The sequence below is a fragment of the Melozone crissalis genome, unplaced genomic scaffold (assembly GCF_028551555.1).
Source record: "Melozone crissalis strain CALT ecotype California unplaced genomic scaffold, PUWL_Pcris_2 ptg000005l_1, whole genome shotgun sequence".
In the NCBI taxonomy this organism is placed as follows: Eukaryota; Metazoa; Chordata; class Aves; order Passeriformes; family Passerellidae; genus Melozone; species Melozone crissalis.
In genome coordinates, this window is record NW_026535783.1 from 53,012,352 (window position 1) to 53,034,192 (window position 21,841).

Genomic DNA, 21,841 nt, shown 5'->3' on the forward strand with positions numbered 1-21,841 from the left:
CAATAAGGCCACTGAAAAGAAAGTACGAACCTCTACAACTTTACTTGAGGTCCTACTTTCCTCCTCTTATGGAGTGTTAATGATGCTAAAAAACATATTAAAAATTAGACACAACCCTCCCTTCCTCCTCCATACAGGGCTAAATTCACAGTGCTTTGGCAGAGAAGTTGCTGCACTACATAGGATGAGGTAAAAACTTCCCTGTATGGACACAAGACCAGGCCAGGATTGCAGATGAAGACAAAAGAGACACAAGCAATGACTCTTAAGCAAGAGCTGGAGTGAAGAGCTGCCCAAGCAGAAGCAGACAGCAGACACCAAAACAGGGAAACACTGAGTGACTGTGGCTTATGGGGAACTGAGTTTTTTTAAAAAAACGAACTACCACGGGCAATGCCTGCTACCTGGAAGTTCTAAATTTCTCAGCGAGGTGCTTTCCCCAAACAGTAAGACAAAAAGGTAATGAACAAACATGTGTGATGGGGTGTTCTTACTCAGCTCAGTTTTGATAGTGAAAATTCCATGAGATTCATGTCCACATCTATTGCTCTACAAACTCCAGTGCATTATCCAGATTTCCTGGCTTTGATGCACATGGAGTCCACATACAAGACTGCTTTCAAAACAAGTCAAACAAAATGTGCCTTGGTGATTTTTTCTTATAAAAAGCGCAAGATTTCATCCATCAGGTTTCATAAAAAGAGTTTCAGAGGAAGATAATGCCACATGCAGGCAAAAACAGGGCAATATCCCTGTGCTCAAAATGGGAGCGCAGCCACACTCCAAGCTGACTGGAGTGGCGGAGACTGGACAAAAAGTGTGCTGTCCTCATGCCATTAGGGCCCTAGACACAGCAGACCCTGCCACATGACAGACGGCATGCTCAGCACTGTCTCTGGCAGTTGAGGACTGCAAACCCCCACAGTAGGCGTGTTTTTGCAGGTGGTCATTTTGCACACACTGAATTCCAAGCCTCTGCAATAGCTGTCATCCAAGGAAACTTCTCCCCAGGTCAGACAACATGAACACTGCACATGGTATTTCAGGCATTTGCTGATTTAGGAGAGGACAAAGACCTTTTTGCTTTTTCCACATGTCAGCATACTAATCCCACAGCTTTTTCCCAGTGTCCTGCTACCTATTGTCCCCTAGCTTGTTTCTGAAGCTGTAGCAAGCTTTTGTTACTCTAAGCAGCTTGAGAAGAGATTCCTGAAAAGAAATGAGGAGACTGATTAAAAGTGCAACTATAGTCAAAACCACTTAATAAACTACAGCATCCAAACACAGTCAGTGTTGTTTAAGGAGTATAAGTCAACAAGCAAACAGGAAACCACAGTTCAAAGCAACAGGAAACCACAGAATTTTCCATGTTCATGACAACGCTCTGAGATCTGATAAAAATTGTATACATTTGGGGAAAAGTATTGCACAACATTGGCTTCCAATGTATGGAAACTGTTCTGAAATGTAATCCTTTTCTGGATGGCAAATAACTGACAATACCATCTTGAAGATAAAATTATGAAGTTGAACAAACACACTCAGTGCACTTGTGTAATGACTATGACTTCAGATTTTTCTTTCTGTCTTACACACAACTTTCAGGTACAATGTATATATACAATAACAATTTTCATATCTCAAAACAAGCTTTGAAATAGTAAAAAAGTGGAAGTTACAATCATGTAACCAAATCAAAATCTCTCCCATCCCACCAATGGTTTATCTAGTTCTACATCCACATTCTTAGACCTGTTCTTGCTGTTATGTTTTGGTTTATTTGAAGTCAGCAAATGTTTAAAAAGTTGCTACAAAAAAGCTTGGTTTCTATATACAGTTATCAGTTAATATGTGTAACTGCCTATTTAGCTATAAAGTTCAAACTATAAGCTTTACAGACTGTGCTCTGTAGCTATGTAACACTGCTCAGGCAGTGCCTTCAAGCACTTTCTAAGCTGTTTTATTTCTATTTAAGAATCAGCTTTTAGCATTAGATTTTTAAGCACTTAGGAGTTAGCACAGCATCACAAGAAATAACTGCCATTTTTCAGGATTTGAGGGGAGCAATATTTTCTAGAGACTTTCAGTAAACCTGTTAGGTTAAGTAAAAAATACATTTACCTTTGCCAGAAAAATAATTGTATACTGTCTCTTACGTCTGCAAGGACCTCAAGTTTTAACCAATTTGTTTCAGCTTGAAGTAGAATATTGCACAGTACTTAAAGAGAAATAAGGTATAGGAAGTCAGTAGAAAATGATTTAGTGATTACCAGAAATCTATTATCTTTCAAATGTTAGTGCCTGTATAAAGACTAGTGAAAATCTGTTAGCCATTTGGACAACAGAGGGAAACGTTGCACTCTATTTTCATACCCTAATACCCCACACTTTTGGAAAGGAAAAAAAACCCAATAAAAACCCCAAACAACAACCTTGCAACATTTTGCTGTGGGCTAAGGAGTATATAGAAAATATGTATGTATACAGCTAAATGCAAAGAATATAGTTTTATACAAACCACATTAAATTTGATGCCTACGAGCAGACAGAACTCTACTTAAAGTCAGCAACTATAGACTTCCATTAGCAGAAATACTGTTCCCTTGAATTATTGCATCAATTAATAGAAGTTTTATATTACACAGCCGACAAGTCAGGAAAGCACATAACTTCAAATATTTCTGAAATCAATTCCTTTTGGTAACATTTTGGCACATCCACTAAGATGGATGACATCTTCAGAAGGGTAACAGAGCTGGTGAAGGGACAGGAGCAGAAGTCATATGAGGAGCAGCTGAGGCAGCTGGGGGGATATAGCCTGAAGAAAAAAAGAGACTGAGGGGAGACCTCATCACTGTCTATCACTATCTCAAAGGAGGTTTTAGCCAGGTGGGGGTCAGTCTCTTCTCCTGGGTAAAAAGTGATGGGATGAGAAGAAATAGCCTCAATTTGCACCAGGGGAGGTTTAGAGTATGTATTGAGAAAAAAATTATTTATGGTAAGGGTTTATCAAGCAGGGTGCCCAGGGAAGTGGTGGAGTCATCATTCCTGGAAGTGGATGTGGCACTTGAGGACATGTTTCAGTGGTGATCATAGTGCTGGTTCTAAGCTGATTGTTGGACTTGGTGATCTTACAGGTCTTTTCCAACCTCAACAATTCTACAATTCACAGGTATGCAATCCTATAAAACAGTCTGTTTGGGGAACAAATGGATGACTCTATATGTACCAATCTCAACCAAATGCTCAAGAAGCCCACACACAGTACCTTCCAGAGAAGGAAGGGAAAGAAAAGAGGTAGGAGAGTTTCATACAAACAGGCACTATAAGACAAACACGGACAGCATTTAAAATGTATGTGTATTGCCATCACATAAAATCCCAAGAGTTAGGATTACCATATCTAGGGAAATATAGCTCTTGCTACTGAACAAACATGAAGACAAAAGAGAAAGTTTACCTAACCTCATTCCTCTTCCATCTGAGCTGACAATTCGTGAGGGACTCATGAAGCATCTTAGTAAACTTTAGAAGAGTAAAGAGCTTTTTCCACAGCACAGATTTACATTGAGCTGTAGGACAGCACAGACATTACAGTCTCACAAATTTAGTAACATCAACAGCATGGAAGGTGGCAGAGTTGCAAAGTTGAGGACAAATCAGTGCCCACTACTTAAAATTAAGGCTTATATAGTACAACAAAGAAAAATCCCAACAAAACTCTTTAAATTTTTGGTATAATGATAGTGAACATGGAGCTCTTTACACTAAAGATTAATAAAACTACCTGTAGGTTATGCATACGGAAGTGTTAAACAGATTTTTTTAAAAAATGAAGGAAAATAAATACTGGATTTGCTTTCACTTCTGCAATTCTCTGGGTTTGTTTTAAATGCCTGTTCTCCAGTGCCCCCATATTATTGTACGCTGCTTATATTGTATGCTGCTCAAGTTCAGCAAGTAGGCAACCAGCTGAAGTGTTGCATTCACAGCAATAATTCATCACTGACTGTGAAAGTTACTCCCACAGCTGAAAGATGGTCCATCTCTCTAAGGTTTTCCTTTTTTTGTCCTTCCACACGACCTTGAAAAGCTCATTTGCATAGCAGGAATCCAGGGAGAGTTCTGGGGAAAAATGAGGTAACAAAAAGCATATTATCAAGTACTCTGCTTTATCTTCCTAAAGCTCTTACTTCAGTTTAGTAACTTATTCCAAGAATATAGGTATAGGTATCTCCAGAATTTTTCTAGGTACCTAATTGATTATTCCTCTCAATTGTGCAAGTAAGTGGACAAAGGTATCTCTGAATAAATGTTTACCTTAAGTTTGTTTTAATTACAAAATTGGACAGAACTAACCATTAGCTTTTAATGGCTTAAGAGCAGCTAAACTATGTTAGGTTGAATTTTACAATATATTATAAATTTATCTATAGTGAAAACACTAAGAAATCATGACACTAAAAAACTATAATTTCTTCTTGAATTTTACTCTGTGCAAAAATTCCTGTCAGGAATCCAAGACAGGATTTCTTCTCTCTCTAGAACTAGAAAATTAATTTTAAGATGTACAGCCATTTTCCACATCTAGTCACTAAAAGTATTTATCAGAAGTAAACAAAAAATCCCCAACTTAATGTTAGGTTCTAGTCTATGAACAAAGAATCCTGAAATAACAGTGTAATGAGATGTTTCTGAAAGAAGTCTAGATATTAACATTCCTACAACAGCCCTTACATGCAGTAAACTAAGCTACGCTGCATCTGGAATAAGAAATAAGCAGGAAATGAACAGTCTAAAAACATTCATTTCTCTCCATTCTACAGCAAGGAAGTCCAACTTAGCCACACTTGCAACACAAGCAGAAAAGAGAAGAAAGCAGAAAGGAAGAACTAACATTACTCATGCTTGTTAGTAAAATAAGTTTAGAAAGGCCCGAAAGCAATCCACAACCTGGCTTTCTAGTTAGTTCCCCCAGTTCCTTGATACTCTCTGTACAATTTTTCCATTGCAATCTTTATCTAAAATCTCCCTGCAATGGAGTTCTGACAGTCAGACTACTCTTAGAGAACCCATGTAAATATTTTAATGGAGAATATTAAGTAGTTTAACTGCTTAGCTTGAGTTTCTACTGTTATTTAACAGAGTACTGTATTTATAAAGTCATACAACAATTAAGTTATAGTTTCCTGTCTTCCTGCACCACTAGTTTTCTTGAGTTTAAATAAATGGATATCTTCTATACACGGTCCTCAGGAACAATATCTATAGTCTTCAGAACCATTACAAGAGCTACAATTTAAAGGGGGGCGGGCAAAAAAAAAAAAAATAAAGAAGCCCCTTAGACCAGCAGCACAAGCACAGCTCTCCAAACAACAGAAGCTGAGAGAGCCAGAGCACAAAGTTGCTTTGGGATCCAGAGACACTGCTAGTGAGGCAGGAGCTTGTGTACTGCTTTACAAGCAGGCGCAGCAGCAGTCTCCTTACTAGGGGCATGGAGAAGGATGAGGAAAATGAGGAGGAAGGCTCCAGATGGGACATAATTTTCAATCTCTGCAATCTCCAGAATGCAAGCCTATTCATGACCTGCATATTTTCCTTTTCACATTTCACAAACACCCTCAAATCAATTTATGGATTCTTGAAGAGCTGAAATTAGTAGTTTCCTTTGCAAAATAATTTTCAGCTTGTGATAAGGACTGTTTATGCCACTCACAAGTAACTAATTAGACCAATTGATGCTGACTAAACAAGGTAAGAATTAAGCCAAATTGCATGGGGCTACTTAGGCACTCTTTCTGAGGCAGAGATAGGTAGAAACAGCACCTTGCATGTTCTTTGATACTAATCATAGTGGTCAGTAGGATTTAAGGATCATACAACAACACTGGTAGAAATGCCAGCAGATTCAGAAAACTGACAGACTGAAACTCCTCACTTTGTCCTGACATGAAAGCATAAGACTGTCTGTAAATCAACATCCTCTGTTCTAAAGTTTGGTTAGATCAATTTAGTGGATGTAATAAAATCCTTCAGCAGCACTGACAAGTGTCATCATGCACAGATAGTGCAGTATGAAGGAAGTGAGAATAGAGGGTTGGCACTACGACATGAAGATATGTAAATCATTGAAATAATAACAGTGGCAATCCTACATAATCTTAGATTCTATAAAATACAGCAGAGTTCAATAAACAACGTAAACACAGTATTTTCTGATTTGACATTCAGTGTGATTTTGCATGCTCCATCAAGTCTCATCATTGCTTAGACAAGAATTTCTGTTCTGATGGCTGTATTTCACAGCTATGGAGCAAAGTGGCAAAGCTGGGGCTTTTGACAATAGACTGATGAGAATTCTGGAACCTAGAAAATAATAGAAGAAATACAAAATCATAGAATCAAGTCATCATGTGTTTCCATTGAGATAAATGGCAATTATATGGTAACCAGTGATACTATTTAAAAATTAGCCTAACTGCTGTTTTTCTAATCATCTTTGACTTTGAGAGACAACGCTAAAATAATACTAGTCATAATTTCGTTATTATTAATACTAGATGTCTTGGCAATTTGCTAACAGCAGAAAACCCAAGGAATACATATCCTCCTTGTTTATTACTCCACATTTGGAATTAGCCTTAAAGATATGTCTGTACTAAAATGGGGTTTGCTCATTTGGCACCGCAGTCTTGACCAACTTCTCTTTGCTTTTTAATAGCTTTAATTCATCTCCTTATTGGCTCTAAATTTCTATTTTGCTTCCCGTAGACCTTCATACAGAAACAATCACACCTCCTCACTACTTCTCACCCAATCAACCACATCCACTCCATCTTTTTCCACATCTCCAGGTTATTAATTTTGACATGCTTTCTCCATGTGAAAAAGCTTCTTCTTTAAGTGGGCCTGGCACTTGTCACACCTTTAATTTCCAGCTTAAAACCCACAAACAACATATTTGACATTAAGAATTCATCAGTTAACAGTCAGTTTCAAGAGCTTTTCACTTAACCCTCAAAAATAAATACCCTGAAACAAACCACTAGACTACCACATGTTAACTGCAGATACCCCAAAGCTGAATTCATGCTTCCACCAGAACCAGTGGAAGTATCAGAACTGACATAAGAAGGAGCTGAATAGACACGCATTTCATCACCAGGACTTCATCTTCAAACAAACTGCAATCCCAACCAGAGTGCTACAGTTGCATGTTAAGTTTCAAAGGAAAAAATAATCACTGTTCCAGATCAGAAGATGAGAACCGGATCATTTTATTTGTATCAAGGAACTGAATTAGACTCCTAGAAAGATAAACAAATTAATTTTATATTCATAAATAACAAATCAATTTGAATCACCCATTGAGCACTACAGGAACTATAAAGACTCTTTAATTCACTTTCAGCATGTTATTACTATGCCAGCAAGTCTCTCCCTTCTGATAACTTACAGCTGAGTAAACACTATTGAATTTTGGATGCAGTGGTTGAACCTATATTGACCTCTAATGGGGAATCCCAGGTCTGTTTCCCTGATTGTTCACAGCACACTTACGCCAAACACTCTGAGACATCCAAATATCATTCCTGACAGGTAATGCAGTTTTCTCACTGGATCACTGAAGGTATTCCTAAGATGGCTCCAAATCCTGTCTCTCCCAATGACATCCTTTGCACTGTCAGGCAACCTCCTACTGTAGTGAGATGCAAAATAATGATAAGGGGCAAAATCCATTTTTAAATATACTAGTATGAACACACACCAAGCATGGAGCAAAGAGTGCTCTGCACAGTCCACTACAGCAGCTGACAAGGGAAAAGTTAGGTTTGCATAGTAAGCATCAGTCAAGGAAGCACTTATGTGAAGTACTATGCCATGGGGATGAACCTCAACAGGCAGAGAAGGGCAGTCACACCTGGACTAAGCTGTGCATTCCACCGATAAGCAGCTCATGAGGAGAGAGCAGTCAATACTGTCTACTTGACTTGAGCAAGGCTTTTGACACCATCACTCATATCCTCATTGACAAATTCAAGAAGTGTGGACTGAATGAGTGGACAGTGAGGTTCATTGAGCACTGGCTGCAAAGCAGATCTCAGAGGGTCAAAATTATTGGCAAAGTTGGAGGCCTGTCCCTAGTGGTGTCCCCTAACGTTCAATACTGGGCTCTAAATGTTTAACTTGTTCATCCTTGACCTGTAAAAGGGGGCAGATTTCTCCTCAGCAAATTCAGTTATGATACTATGCTGGGAGGAATGACTGACACCTCTAAGTTCTGTGCAACCCTTCAGAATGACCTTGACAGGATGGAAAGACAGGTAGAGAAGAACAATCTGAAATTCAAGGGCAAATGCAAGGTCCTGCACTTGGGGAGGACCAACCCCAGGCATCAGCACAGGCTCGGCCTGACCCACTGGGAAGCAGCACTGTGGAGAAGGACCTGGTGTTCCAGTGGACAACAAGCTGCCCATGAGCCAGCAGTGTGTCTGGGTAGCCAAAAAGGGGGGCATTAGGAAGAGCATTGCCATGCAATGGAAAAGCAGGTTATGGAAGATGATCCTGCCCTTGTACTCGGCCCTGGTGAGGCCTCTCCTAGAGTGCTGTGTCCAGTTCTGGGCTCCTCATGGCAACAAAAACATGGAGCTCCAGGGGTGGGTTCAGCAGAGGCCACAGAGATGATGAAGGGTCTGGAGCATCTCTCTTATGAGGAAAGGCTGAGGGAGCTGGGGCTGTTCAACATCAAGAAGAAAAAACTGAGAGGGCATCTCATCAGTGTATACAAGTACTGGAAGAAAGGGTGTAAAGAAAATGGACCAGTGGTGGACCATCTTCTCAGAGGTCCCAAGCAATTTGACAAGAGGCAGTGGGTAGACACTGATGCACAGGAAGTTCCACCTGGACATGAGGAAGAACTTCTTTATTGTGCAGTGACTGAGCACTGGAACAGATTGCCCAGTGACGGTCTCCAGTATCCCCAGTGGAGTCTCCCTCACTGGGGATACTCAAGAGCTGTTTGGACACAATCCTGTGCTGTGTGCTCTGGGATGACACTGCTTAAGCAGGGAGCTTGGACAACATGACCCACTGTAGTCCCTTCCTATTTTACCCATTATGTGATTCTGTGAAGACAACAGTTCTGGAAACATGAAACGACATCAGTACTAGCCACAGGTATTGCTACTGAAATAATGTAAAGAAACATTTTCTCACTGACAGCTCATGTACTTCCTTTGATTGTGCTGGTGGAGGCTGGTAAAGACAAAGTGTTATGTGTTGTACTGGAATTAGATTAGCAACCACTTTGCAAACAGCACTTCAAAATTTAGCTTATGCTTCTGAAAGGCACTTACGATGACCTTAGTTCCAACCCCAAGATAGCAGGTGGGCGTCAGGGCTTCACTCAGATGAAAATAATTTTTAAAAAATCAGGTCTCGGAACACTGCTTAGCATTTTGACAAACTGAGCAAAAAAAAAAAAAAAAAGGATAGCACACAGTTGGTGCAGAAGTTTCGGCTCCAACTGCCTACTTTAGAGGCCTATACTTACCAGCTCAATAAAAATATTCAGTAATAAATGCATGCTACTACAGTTAAGAAGCATCTAAACAAAGAGCAAGAACCAGTGTTTTTAAGAGCTAGTTATCTTAGCATAAATTTTTTTTTTAATTAACAATTTTCCTTACATAGTACCTGAATGAACTGGTAGGGTTCCATACCTTCAAAACCTATGTGTGAAACGAGAACTAGAAAAGCCTCCCTCACCCCCACCTGTGCATAACAGAACAGATATTAAATGTAGCAGACCAAGCCCCAGTGTTTCTGCACCCATGATATAAATAGTGGCCAAAACCTAGCAGGCTCATTAGCTACTTACAGAATGCTTGCATTGCAAAATCAGTTTTAAAGAAGGCTGCATTTAAAAACATTTTATAGCTGTATGCTAAACATGGTATAGTCTTCTCAAACCGGAGCACTTAGGTGCTCCCATGGTTATGTCCAAAAGAGGCTTAACTGAAGCATCAAATACTGGTCGATATAGCAGAAACTGCTATTTCTCACTCACTAACAAGTTTTGTGTTTACAAACAGACTGGTTAATACAGTAAATAGAACGCCATGAGCAGGAAGTACTCATACCATAATTAATTGCAAAATCTTTTCCAATGTTACAAGCAAATAAAGAGTAACAGTTCTTCAGGAAGAAGAACAGTATAGATATAAGAAAAAATAATCTACATTTTCCTGAATAAGCAAATTCTTGGGTTTTACAAAAACATTAACCAGTGGCAGAAGTACAAAGACAAAAAGACAAACATGATGGTGAAGCAGAAGGCAACGTTTGCAAGATTTAGATGTGAATTCCATCTGTAAAGGCTGACTTAGCACAAGTGATTTGAGGAGGACCATGTCCATCTCTGAGTACTCAAGACCAGCAGTATTCTTTATATGTTGGATTTGCGGTTGTTACTAAGTAGAAGAAAAGGACTCTTTAAATATATTTTAATGCCAAGTAAAATTGTTCTTTGTAAAGAACAATTATAGAAGAGGCAGATTGTCTTTCTCTAAGAACTTCACCCAGAATAATATTAATTCTCCAGTTCTGCTAACAATACAAGTGGCATATTTGAAAAGGACCCTATAATACTCATCATTCCATTCCAGTAACAGAAAAAGCTACATTCCAGTAGCTTTTTCTGCAGTCTGATTTTAAAAACTGTAATTAATGTGGACAAAAGAGGAAGCTTTGTTGTTGTTTTTAATTTCTATGTCATATTTTAGCTCAACAAATGCATGAGCCTCAGTAAAAACTACTTCGGATCTTAAGTAGCCTATTAAGATCCATTTGTAAGAGACATGGGCAGCATTTACATTCAGATATGAGGTTATCTTAGGGAATGTAGTGCTCACTGCTCGTTTCACAAAATTCAGCCAAAATGGACCATTCTTTAATCATGTACTTCAGCACCAGTATCTTTTTTATGAAAACTTCTCAAAGATCCTTTGTAGTTTTACTATCATATGTAGCCAGACATACTATCTGAGCTCTGCAGTACTTCTGAGAACCATGAGTACCTATGACTCCAATCAGCAGGACACCATCTATTCCCAAGCACTGCTAATTGTTTCCTAGTAAAAATCAGCTCCTCCACATGTCTAGATGAAGAAAAGGGACTTACACTCAAACGTTGAAAAAGCACTTAGAAATCAGTATCCAGAAGCTGAAATTAAGTTAAATCCAACAGAAGTGTTCCTGTCTAATTGCAGGTTAACTCTTTTAGTCACACACAGTCAGTGAAAAACCCCCAAGTAGTGCAAAAGCAAGGGTTAAAGCAAATTATCTGAATATGCGCTCAGGACCCCAATTTACTGCATACAGCCATTTGACAAGATATACACAGCACATATTGTTGCATATGCTTATTTTTGTTAGCATGAGAAGTAACGTAAGATACCTGCCATGGCTGTGTACTCCACAGTAAGTCAGTGGAGAAAACAGGCTTTTTTCCTATATCACACAGTACATTCTTTCAGGATTATGGACTAGCAGTCTGTTGGAAATGAACAGGCCTAAGAAGTAGGCTTAAGAATTGTGAGAATACGTCAGACTATTTATTTCATCAACACTTCACTGTAAAGTGTTGACCATTTAAAGCTTATTCTTCAGTTTTCAAAACTCTGCGATGATATCATATGTCCTGTTACAAGAAGAGATTCAAGATTAATCGTGGATCCATACAGCATACTATTTACACAATAAGTAATTTCAAAGCACTTTAAAAACCCAAATTCTATACCCAGCAATATAACCTATTATCATTTGGGTTTAGTGAGTTTTTTTGTTTGGGTTTGGCTGTGGTGTTATTTTGTTTTACCACAAAATACACTATTCAAAGGGGAAAAATAATACCATTTCTCAATAAACTGAGATTCAACCTAGTGGACAGTCACAAAAAAACCTTTCCAGACCTGAGCTTCAAAACTGAGGAGCAAAGTTCAACAGGAGTAGGTCTGAGTTCAGACCTTTTTAAACATTTCCCACCAGAGTAAACAGACACCACTGTAGTAAAAAGTAGGTCTCTCCCACCTGTAGTCGCCCTTCCCTTGTGCACACCCCTGCATTTGCAGTCAGCTAGGTCACAGTACTGACATAGCTCACTGCACAAACATTGGTGCTGTAGTAGACAAATGGAGGAAGCAGTGCTTGCTTCCTGTGGTTCCCACCATTTGGTGGCAAGATCTGTGAAAATAAATAATCAGGATGTTTGAAAAGAGCACAACCACAAACATCAACAAAACAGTGCCAGTGAATCATCTGCATGTATGTGGAGGAAGAAGAAAAACCTGAGAGGAGCTATGTATTTCAACTTCTCTCATTACAGAAAACGAGCAATGCAGTCTGCTTAATTTATCTAACTTGATAATCGTTACTTAAAAACCAGAAATCGAGACTAGTTACTGGAAAGGTTAATATAGGTTTGTATCTGGCAATCCAACATCATCTATTGCATGTTTAAACAGTATTTTCCTAGACAAATTTTTAAACGATGACTGGGACTCATCACTACTTGCCACCAAAAAAGTGTATCAGAGCACAGTCTGTTGCCAGAAGCATGATTGTGATGCAGTTCCAGAAAATCAATATAATATTGAAACACAGTTCAATTACTTCACCAAATGGAGCAATGCCACTACCAGGACTCTGTGTAGATAAAACAGAGCTCAAAACTGCATAGTGTGAGGACCAGGTAGAATAAACCCACAGCTCCCTCTAGCCTCTTCTCCCCTCTAGTATTTCTGTCCTGAACACAATACTAATTTTGGTGGATCTCACATGGCTGAGCCTTGGGAAATATAAAAACTTGAAACAGAATGGTAAAAGAAGTCTACTATCAAAACTGGATATAAAGCAGATTATGAAAAAGGTTTTTCATAATGCAATGCTTTCATCACCCATTACACCTTAAGACTGAATATATCTGAAAAAGCCTTGCAGGAAGAACAGCACAAAACCCTGAACTAGAAAGCATGTTCTTTGAAAAATTTTTTTACAGAAAGCTTTCACCTAAGTGGGGCTTTTAAATAGGGCATTTATATACATGTTTCATGGTATCTTTAAATTAGAAGAAAAAAAAATAGAAGAGGTGGAGTCTGGGGTATTTTTTTCACTTTAAATAATACAGAATACTTAGTTTCTTTGTTCACTGTCACAGTTAACTGTTACTAACACTATTACCACACACATGGGGAAGCCTGAGAGTCTTCTCCAGTGCAAAACTGTCTCAGATATGAAGCGCACACTGGTAAAACACAGGCACAACACAGGCACATGTACACATACTTATTCAATGTCCATTTGAGGCCTAGTCGCAGCCTGCCTGGGTATGAACACACCAGACTGGTTTCCTGGCTAAGCACCTCAACTTTTAACCTCTGGACTAGCAGAGACCTTGGTCCTTGGTAATTATTTTAGGCCTCAACAACTTCCCAATTAGAGACATCTAAAGGAGACGAAGAACAAGGTTCTAGTCTAGCTGAAGTATCTGCATTGTTTATATGGTTTGGAATACCTTAGAAAACCATAGCTTCAACTAAAACAATGTCCAAGGCACTTATACTAATGAGAACCTACCAGTAAATTAGTGTTACATCATATGATAATGCTCTTCACTGAAGTACACTAGTGCATAGACACAGATTTGAAAAGCAATGATTTAAAGTGATTAGCTAAGAGCCTTTAATCAAATTACAGTTTTATGATACAATCATAAACCTTAAATGTTTTGCAACAAAAATTCCCATAAATGTGATATCTAGATTCAACTTAAAACTTTTACTAATTAGCAGGCAGAAATACTCTGCTCAGCTCTAGTTAAATGTCATTGCCTTCCCTGATTAGAAGGGCTGACTTGTTACAGAATTATAAGCCACTGCAATTTCTGTGGCTCCAAGACTGTGTATTTCCTTAGATACTGGCTCAACATCTAGTTGAGTCCTGCAAAGATAATGGTAACTGAGGTAGAGCAAACACTGTTTTGGAAAAAGAAACCACAAGAACACAAATAACACACACACACATCTGATGCTTGCCTTGAGAGTAAAAATAATGAGAATAAATACTGAGAATAAAAATGAGAATAATACTGATAATAAAAATAATCCCAACATAATGAATCAGAAGGACTTAAATGTTTATTTTCAGCAGAAGTAGGATTTTTCCAAAAGGGTTGGCCTATAAAATCTTGATAATGCACGGAAATACCAAAACAGATCAATTGCAACCTTAATTCATTACAAATACCTTCACTAAATCAGCAATCATCACCTCAAGATGCTCAGGACAGGCATTTATGTTTTACCAGGCCAGAAGATCTGGCCTGGTTCAGATTTCTTATGCTTGTTTTGAAGTCAAAGTGACTGTGACAGAATATAATTTAAGCATGGTAGAAGTCTACACATATTGCTCTCTGAAAAGTAGTTTATTAAGCATTTCAGGCTGACTTACACGCTTCTGTTTTGGTATTTATACATTACTAATTCTTTACAGAAAACCAAGTTTTGTCATCTGTAAAACTTGTTATACTCTCCATTCTGCTACAGAAGACAGCATAAACTACTTTGCTACCATTGCTCTCACATAATAAGCACCTCATTTTACCCCTGAGACAGCAAAATGGTCAGGACTTGCAGTAACACTGAACTACTACCAAGAAGCTACGCCTTCCGCTCTACTACTTCAAGCATTTCTGTGGAGCACAGCTGATAGAAGTATTGCTAAAACAAAGTCAGGGGAAAGCTACCATTAAGTCTTGTGGAAGGAAAACAGGTCAAAGAATTTGAGTCTGGACAAATTCAATAATACTTCTGGGTCCCAACAACTTTACACTGTTCATGTGTTGTTACCCAGATAGAGAAAGCAAACTGAAACATTTGAGGACAAGACTCTAGTTTGTCCTGTTTAAAGAAATGTGTTTGACTAATTGCACATACTTCAAATAGAGTAAGATCTAGGAGTGGATCAGCCAGTTGCAGACTACCAAAAATTAAAATACTTTTTTCTAGGCAAGTGCAGCACTAAAAAGTATACCCTAAAAGACTAATCTTTCTTGATATTCTCCAGTCAGCTTAAGAACCCTAGTATTCTAATTCTGCCATCTCAAACTGACACATATCATAACTACCTTTATGAGGATAACATACTAAATATAGGCCAACAAAACTGAAGATGAAGTCTTTATAAAGACACTTTGACTAACATGACAGGACAGAGATGAGCACATCTTCCAGAAGCTTTTACCTTGTAATTCCTTATAATTCAGCATGAACGATGGGAAAAGCAAGTAGCAAATTTAGATGTTTGTCCCCCGCTGTCATGTAAAGGCCATCATGTGAAGTAGTTATGGAGAAACTATGCATCAATAAGTCAGGAATTAATACTAGATATTATGTATAATAGGACATCAATTTCTGCATCTCTCCAGAATTCACAGCTGTGCAGCTTCCCCATTGTGTTTGTAAATAAGTGTATTAATTCCAGCCTAAACAACAACTGCATCCCTGTCTCTACTTTCCCTGCTCACAGATCGAAGTACAAGCTGTACCAATAACAAGAGAAATATAGTAACAGTTCCAACTTGAAACACAGTACTTACCTGGTCAATGCATACAACATCCTAGGCTGCCAATATAAATCCTGGGTATGCTTTAGAGCTGCTATTTGAGGATTTTCAATGCAATCAGACTTCTGATTGCATTGAAGAAGACAGATGGTGCAATACTAGCAATAAACACATGAATACATGTAATCAACTAGGACAGAACACAAAATCCATGTTTTTCTGTTAAAGAATATTATTTGTATGTAGTCAATCCAACAAAAGGCTGTCCACAATGGTTATATCACTCAACAGTAACTATTGATAAGAACTTGTTTTATGCAACAGGAAGGAGGAACTGGGAGAAGTGAGATAGACGGGCAGATAGAGAAACAAGAAAGGACATTCTGTGTGTCTGGCCTATATAATCCACAGGGCTTGATACACTTACCTTCTGTGAGACAAAAGACACACACAGACATACAAGATACAGCAATAAGAAAGCCTCCTGAACTACTCTACATTTCTCTAGTTTCAAGTTTCCCCAAAAATGTTTAACAGCAGCACTGGCCCAAAGCCCAGTTACTCACCAGTTGGTTTCCACCACACACCCAATGGATAATTACCTGGCTTGCCTGATGGTACTGCATGTGCCAAACATTGCACAGCAGAACAATGAATCCTTCATTATATGTAATCAGACTAAGAAAGCTCCTGCTGGTTTGGCAAGCCAACTTCCCCCTCCCGAAGTTTTCTGTGTTCTAACCATTGAAATAGGTGAGATCTCCACCAGTCAGGTACTACAAAATCAGTCTACAAGCTCACACAGCATACCAGCACCCATTAAACACTGAATATAAGACACAGACCATCACGTGACCCAGGTACATTGAATTACCAATGATCTTGCAATTTGCTTATAGAATGCTCAATTTTTAGACCTTGGTAGAGTATAGAGTATCAACTGTTGAATTAAAAGCCCAGTGCATCCTGGTGTAGAAATACTCTGAAATCCATGGGTACTTGCATTTAGAAATTAATTCAAAAGAGCTACCAAATCAAGAGCTCTGCTCTGAACAGTAACAGATGTCTGATACTTACCCACAGTTGCACTAAGTAGGTGCTGGCCCTGGCCTGGGTGTGCTCACTCAGATTTAGAGAGATACCGGCTTATCAGTAACACATTCCTACATTTCAGGATTTGCCCTTCTTGTAAGAAGATGGTCTGCAAAGGAATTCTATATTGCAATACCCCAAAGCATACTGTCTAAAATGTGTTTAAAATATTCGCTAGCAAATTTAGTGTTCTTGACCTTAATGTGCCAAGATACCACTCAAGTCATTGCACCAACAACTGTGTTTTTTAAGATTATGTCAGCTCTCAACAAATAGGGATTTGTAGTGTTTATTAAGAAGCTATGACAGTAAAACACTAGGAGAGCTGGAGTTCTGGAGACAAAATGTTCGCTCCTCTTCAACAGTTCAGTGGATTTGTAATATGATTAACCTTAATCCAAACATCTACAAACACAGTATTGATTTTAAATCAATGAGAAGGCTTCCATTATTTTAATTTTACATAATCCTGTGTGTGATTAGCAATTTTAAGTATATACCCCAAAAAAATAATTTAGACTTTTGGCAGAAACATCACTTTCTTGGATACGTAGACAGCTGCAAGTTTGGGCTTATTCTGCTCAAAATTTTTTAATGGAAGGGAAGACAACAGAAAAATAAAAACAGGTCCAAGGAGCAAGGAGTCATTCCTTCCTACATCTTGACCTGTGACCCCAAGTGATAGCACAGAGACAAGGATGCAGCTGTTATCACCACACATGCAAGGAAGTCAATAAATTGAAGAATTCAAATGTCCTAAACAGCTAGAGGAGACATCTGTAACTCCCATAGTAATATGCCAATTTCACATCCAAATTCCTAAGTGACCAAAATACAAAGGACATGATTTGTAACTTTTGTAGATTGCCTCCACCTTGCAGTTTGCCAGATCATACCAGGTTTCTGTTGCTTTGGTACATGGATGAGTTTCCATTCCACTTTCAGACAAGTCCGGTAGGATGGATTATTTTTTCAAATCACTATACAAATTCCTAAGGATATGACTGTGGAAAGTTTTCACACATATCTATGTCACATTTTTATCTAATAATTTGTATGAAATCTGACTAATTTTACAGATTTCATTCCTTCTAATTTTCTTACGCTCTCAAGTGGATTCCCCAGTTTACTAGGGAACCTGCTGTGAGGCAGACTTCCTCAGAGCCTTCAATTTACTGAGAAATTCCCACGTAGTTCGATATTCTCTGAAGACTCCAGAAGAGTGGAAGCGAGCCTTCCTTGTTCTGGAATTTCACCCTAGCGCACTGAGTTTAAAGCACCCGTTTTCAAGACTGAACATCGCCTAACAACCCGAGAGAGGTCCTCACAGTGAGGAACTGGGAGCCGAGACGGCTCTTCCAGAATTCCGATGTGGCTACGGCGGAGACAAACCTCTGCAGATCGTGGTGCGCCCCTCACGGATCGCACGGCTCTCCCCTCACGGGGCTGATGCATGGCACCGACTGCAGCAGGATTCCTGCTGCTGGCGCACCCGCCAGTGAGACCCCTCGACTCCGTGCGCATCCAGCAGCGCCCACAGCTCCGCGGGCGGCCGCTCCCACCCCCAGCCCCGGCACCAGCCCGGCGGCCCCCGCGACATCCTTACCCCATGGCGGCCGGCAGCGCCTGGCACCGGTGGTGCCGCGTCCCCGGGGCGCTCCTCGCCGCGCCGGCAGCTCCGCAGCCCCGTGGCGGCGGGGCCGCTGCTCTGGGCTCGCCGCAACCGCCGGGGGCCGAGCGGGGCCGCCCGCGCCCTAGGGAGCGCCCCCCGCGGGCCAGGCTCCCATGGCCACCGGCCCCGCCGGGCTCCCGCAGGCAGCGGCTCCGGCCCCCGGGCGGGCGGCAGCGGTGGCTTCGGGGACGGACGAGTCCCCTCCTGCAGGCGAACGGGGAGGCGCTCGCCTTCTTCGCGAGAGACTGGCGGTGGCTGCGGCGCTTCTCGCCGGGACGTGCGCGGCCGCGGAGGGCTCCGTGTGCCTCAGAGGCGGAGCGGGATGGGGCAGGCGGTGCGCACAGAGCTCCACGCCGACGCTCCCCCTAGCACCGCCGCCAGCAGCGTGGCGGGCACGGATGCATTTTCCCGAGAAGGCAGAGCGAGCCGTGGCACCGGCGCTGGCATCGGACTCCCGGCGAGAGGCCGCTACCGACGAGCTGCGGCCGCGCGTCGCCCGCGGGCACCGGGGCGCCGCGTTCCCGCGATCCGCCCGCCCGCCCACCCCCGGCTGCGGAGATGCGGGGCACCGCTCCTCCTTCCCGCGGTGGCGGGCCCGCTCCTCGCCGTCACGCCTTCTTCTGCAGCGAGCGGGCGGGCATCGTCCTGGGGCGCGGCGGCTCGGTCACTGACAGCGGGCGGCGGGAGGGGCTGCCGCCGTCGAGCCCGCGCTGTTCTGCGGCGGGGCCGTGGGCTCAGCCCCGCCGGTGGAACGGAGGGAGGGAGCGATGGCCGCCTCAGGCGGTGCCCGGCTGCTCCGGCGCCACCGAGCCGCCGCCTGTGCCTGCTCGCATCCCCCGCCTCCGCCTCACACCTCCGCCACCGCCCGCTCGTCCCCTCGCGGCGGGCTGGCGCAGCCGCCGCGCGGAGCCCGCACCTCCGTCCCGCTCCTCCTTCCCGGGGAACGGGGAGGGGAGGGGAGGGAAGGGAAGGGGCGAGAAGAGCGGAGAGGAGCCGCGCCCTGCCCTACAGCCCCGCGCCGCACGCGGCCACCGTGCTCCTGCCCGCGGCGGCACCTGCCCGCTCTGCCTCCATCCTCCGCCCGGGGAGCTTTAAATAGAACACGTCACCGCGCTCCCCTACGCACCGACGTCACGCCCCGCTCCCGGCGCTGACGTCACCGGGGTGCGGAGGATGATGTCAGAGTAGTCCACGCCGCCGGAAGCTCTTCTATAATAGGGAACGGCGGCGGGGGGGAGAGTGGAGCGGGGAGGGCTCGGGGTGCTGGCGGCGCCCGGGCCGCCTCCTCCCGCCCCCGGCCCCTGCGGCGCCGTCTCCACGGCAACGCCGCGCCCGGCGGCTCGGCGGGGAGAGCCAGTGTCACGGAGTCACGGGCGAAGGCGGTGCGGAGCCCTCTCCGGAACGTGGCTACTGCAACTTCCCAGCCCTCCGCCTTGCGAAACACAGGCCCGCGTCCCCATGCTCTACAGACACTCTGCAGACACTTAACACAGACAGCGTTACCGGAAAAACGGGGAAGAAACACGGCAGCCGTTCTAAAATTGTCCCCCCCAAAAACCTACATCCCCGCACATCCACGCTAGTATACTATCGAAAGGAGAGAGCCAGCACTGTAGGCTGGATAGGACCTGCAATATTAGGCTGAGTTCTTCAGTTGTGTCATGCAAACAGCAAGCTTCTGATCCATCACAGTTGCCCGAGCTCCAGCATCATGTACTATCTTGCAGGGATATACCTCATCTTAAGTTCTGCAAATACTTCCATTAACTCCCTGAGATTCCCTTAATTTGTAAACACTAGGTTTAACTACTCCAGTACACTGCCAGTGGCATTGGGACGCCCCAGGTGGAACATGCTCCTTGCTAGGATGTCTTTCAGTATATTCATGGCATTTTCTGCTTAAGTGAGGTTATAGCTACCAGAGGCATATTAAACTACTATGAGCATAAGAGGAAGATATTGATACTATACTAGATACCAATCTCCACATAAAAATTGAAGAAGCCCAGATTATTAACAGTGTGTGTTACACAATTTTACAGCATGATAAAACCAACCATGTTAGAACTGTTGCTTTAACAAAGGGTTGCTTGTCCTCTCATAGAACCTCTATTACTTGTGACCAAGTGTATCCCATGAAGAGGCTGGAATAAAAGACAGCTAAAGCATTCACCTAACAATCTGATCTTCCTAGAGTCAGGATGCACGTTTCCAAAATTTATTTTAATTTACAGGTGCATGTTTTGCAGACTTGTTTCAACATTTTGAGCTCTAAAAGTAATCTGCTATGGGAAAAGCAAGGATGATAAATTAAATATCAAGGCAAACCTACCCCAATCACAATCATAGGAAACCCAGCATGAATCATTACTATGGAGTAGCAGCAAGGCATACTGCCTCACGAGGCAGAAAAGAACAGCTTCCTCAGTTGCCCATTTCTCATTTCCCACACACCACCTCATAAGCTACAGTAAAGGCACTGAAAAAAAAAAGAGCTAAAAAAACTTTAGTCTGAGTGACAACAGTCTGTGGTTTGTTGTGTGTAGCGCTGAGAACCTGCATAGTTATGATGAGGCTGCATTACTTTGCAGGACTGCAATTGCTGTGGTTGGGCTTCACCTGCTAGCTCTGAAATAGGAAGTTCTATGTATTTTCCGCTAAAAATCAAACTATGTGTGCAGGCTTCTATCATAAAGTGGAGGTACTCTCTGGTGTTGGGGTGGGGGGAAGATGGAGATCCACAACTATTCCTTCTTCTATATGATTAGAGTGAAAAAGATCAAAATTAATGGCAACTAGGCAAGCATAAACAACAAGTAGCTTATATGTACATATTCACTGATGTCAAGTAGCTGGGAGTCTATATTCATTAGCTTCTAAAAGTCTGAAATGATACTCTGGCATGACCTGCAGTAATGGCAGGTCAACAGCAAGGAAATTAAGGCTTTAGTTTCATATAAGTAACTGTTGCATCAGTTTTGTTCTTTCAGCTCAAGCTCACACACTAATGCTCACACACTAATGCAAATGCTTCAGTATTTCATTATGCTCATAGTATTTTGTTTAGATATCACAAAGATGATTCCATCTGTCTCTGCCTTTCAACTTGTTCATATATTTGTCTTGCATGAAGTATACTTTTCTATAGCATGGATACAAACTCAGAAATCCCCAAGAATGAAGATAAAAGAGAAAAATATAAAAGTAGACAAACACACACTGAACCCTGGGGTGAAGAATAGTGTGTTCACTTGAGAATCAGAGGTGTGAACAGAATCATGGACACAAAAACGTGGAATATCAATAATGTCTTTATTGACTTGTGAAATAAATGAGCTGTATATTTCATGCCCTTCTGTAAATAATCAAATATGAGTACTGGTATGGATAAGATTCTGGGTAGGGGAACAGAACTGTAGGGACAAAGAAACCTTTACTTCAAGTAAATCTGATTT

General features: G+C 41.8%; 1 protein-coding gene across 1 annotated transcript in view; it reads right to left on the reverse strand.

Annotated features, from left to right (window-relative positions):
• Positions 1 to 18,405, reverse strand: part of HOMER1 (homer scaffold protein 1) — an 87,124-nt gene extending 68,719 nt beyond the window's left edge. The window contains exon 1 of the mRNA XM_054282182.1: positions 18,321 to 18,405. Within this exon, the coding sequence (XP_054138157.1) occupies positions 18,321 to 18,325 (5 nt within the window). The 5' untranslated portion in view covers positions 18,326 to 18,405. The remainder of the gene's footprint in view (positions 1 to 18,320) is intronic.
• Between the last annotated feature and the right edge of the window lie 3,436 nt (positions 18,406 to 21,841).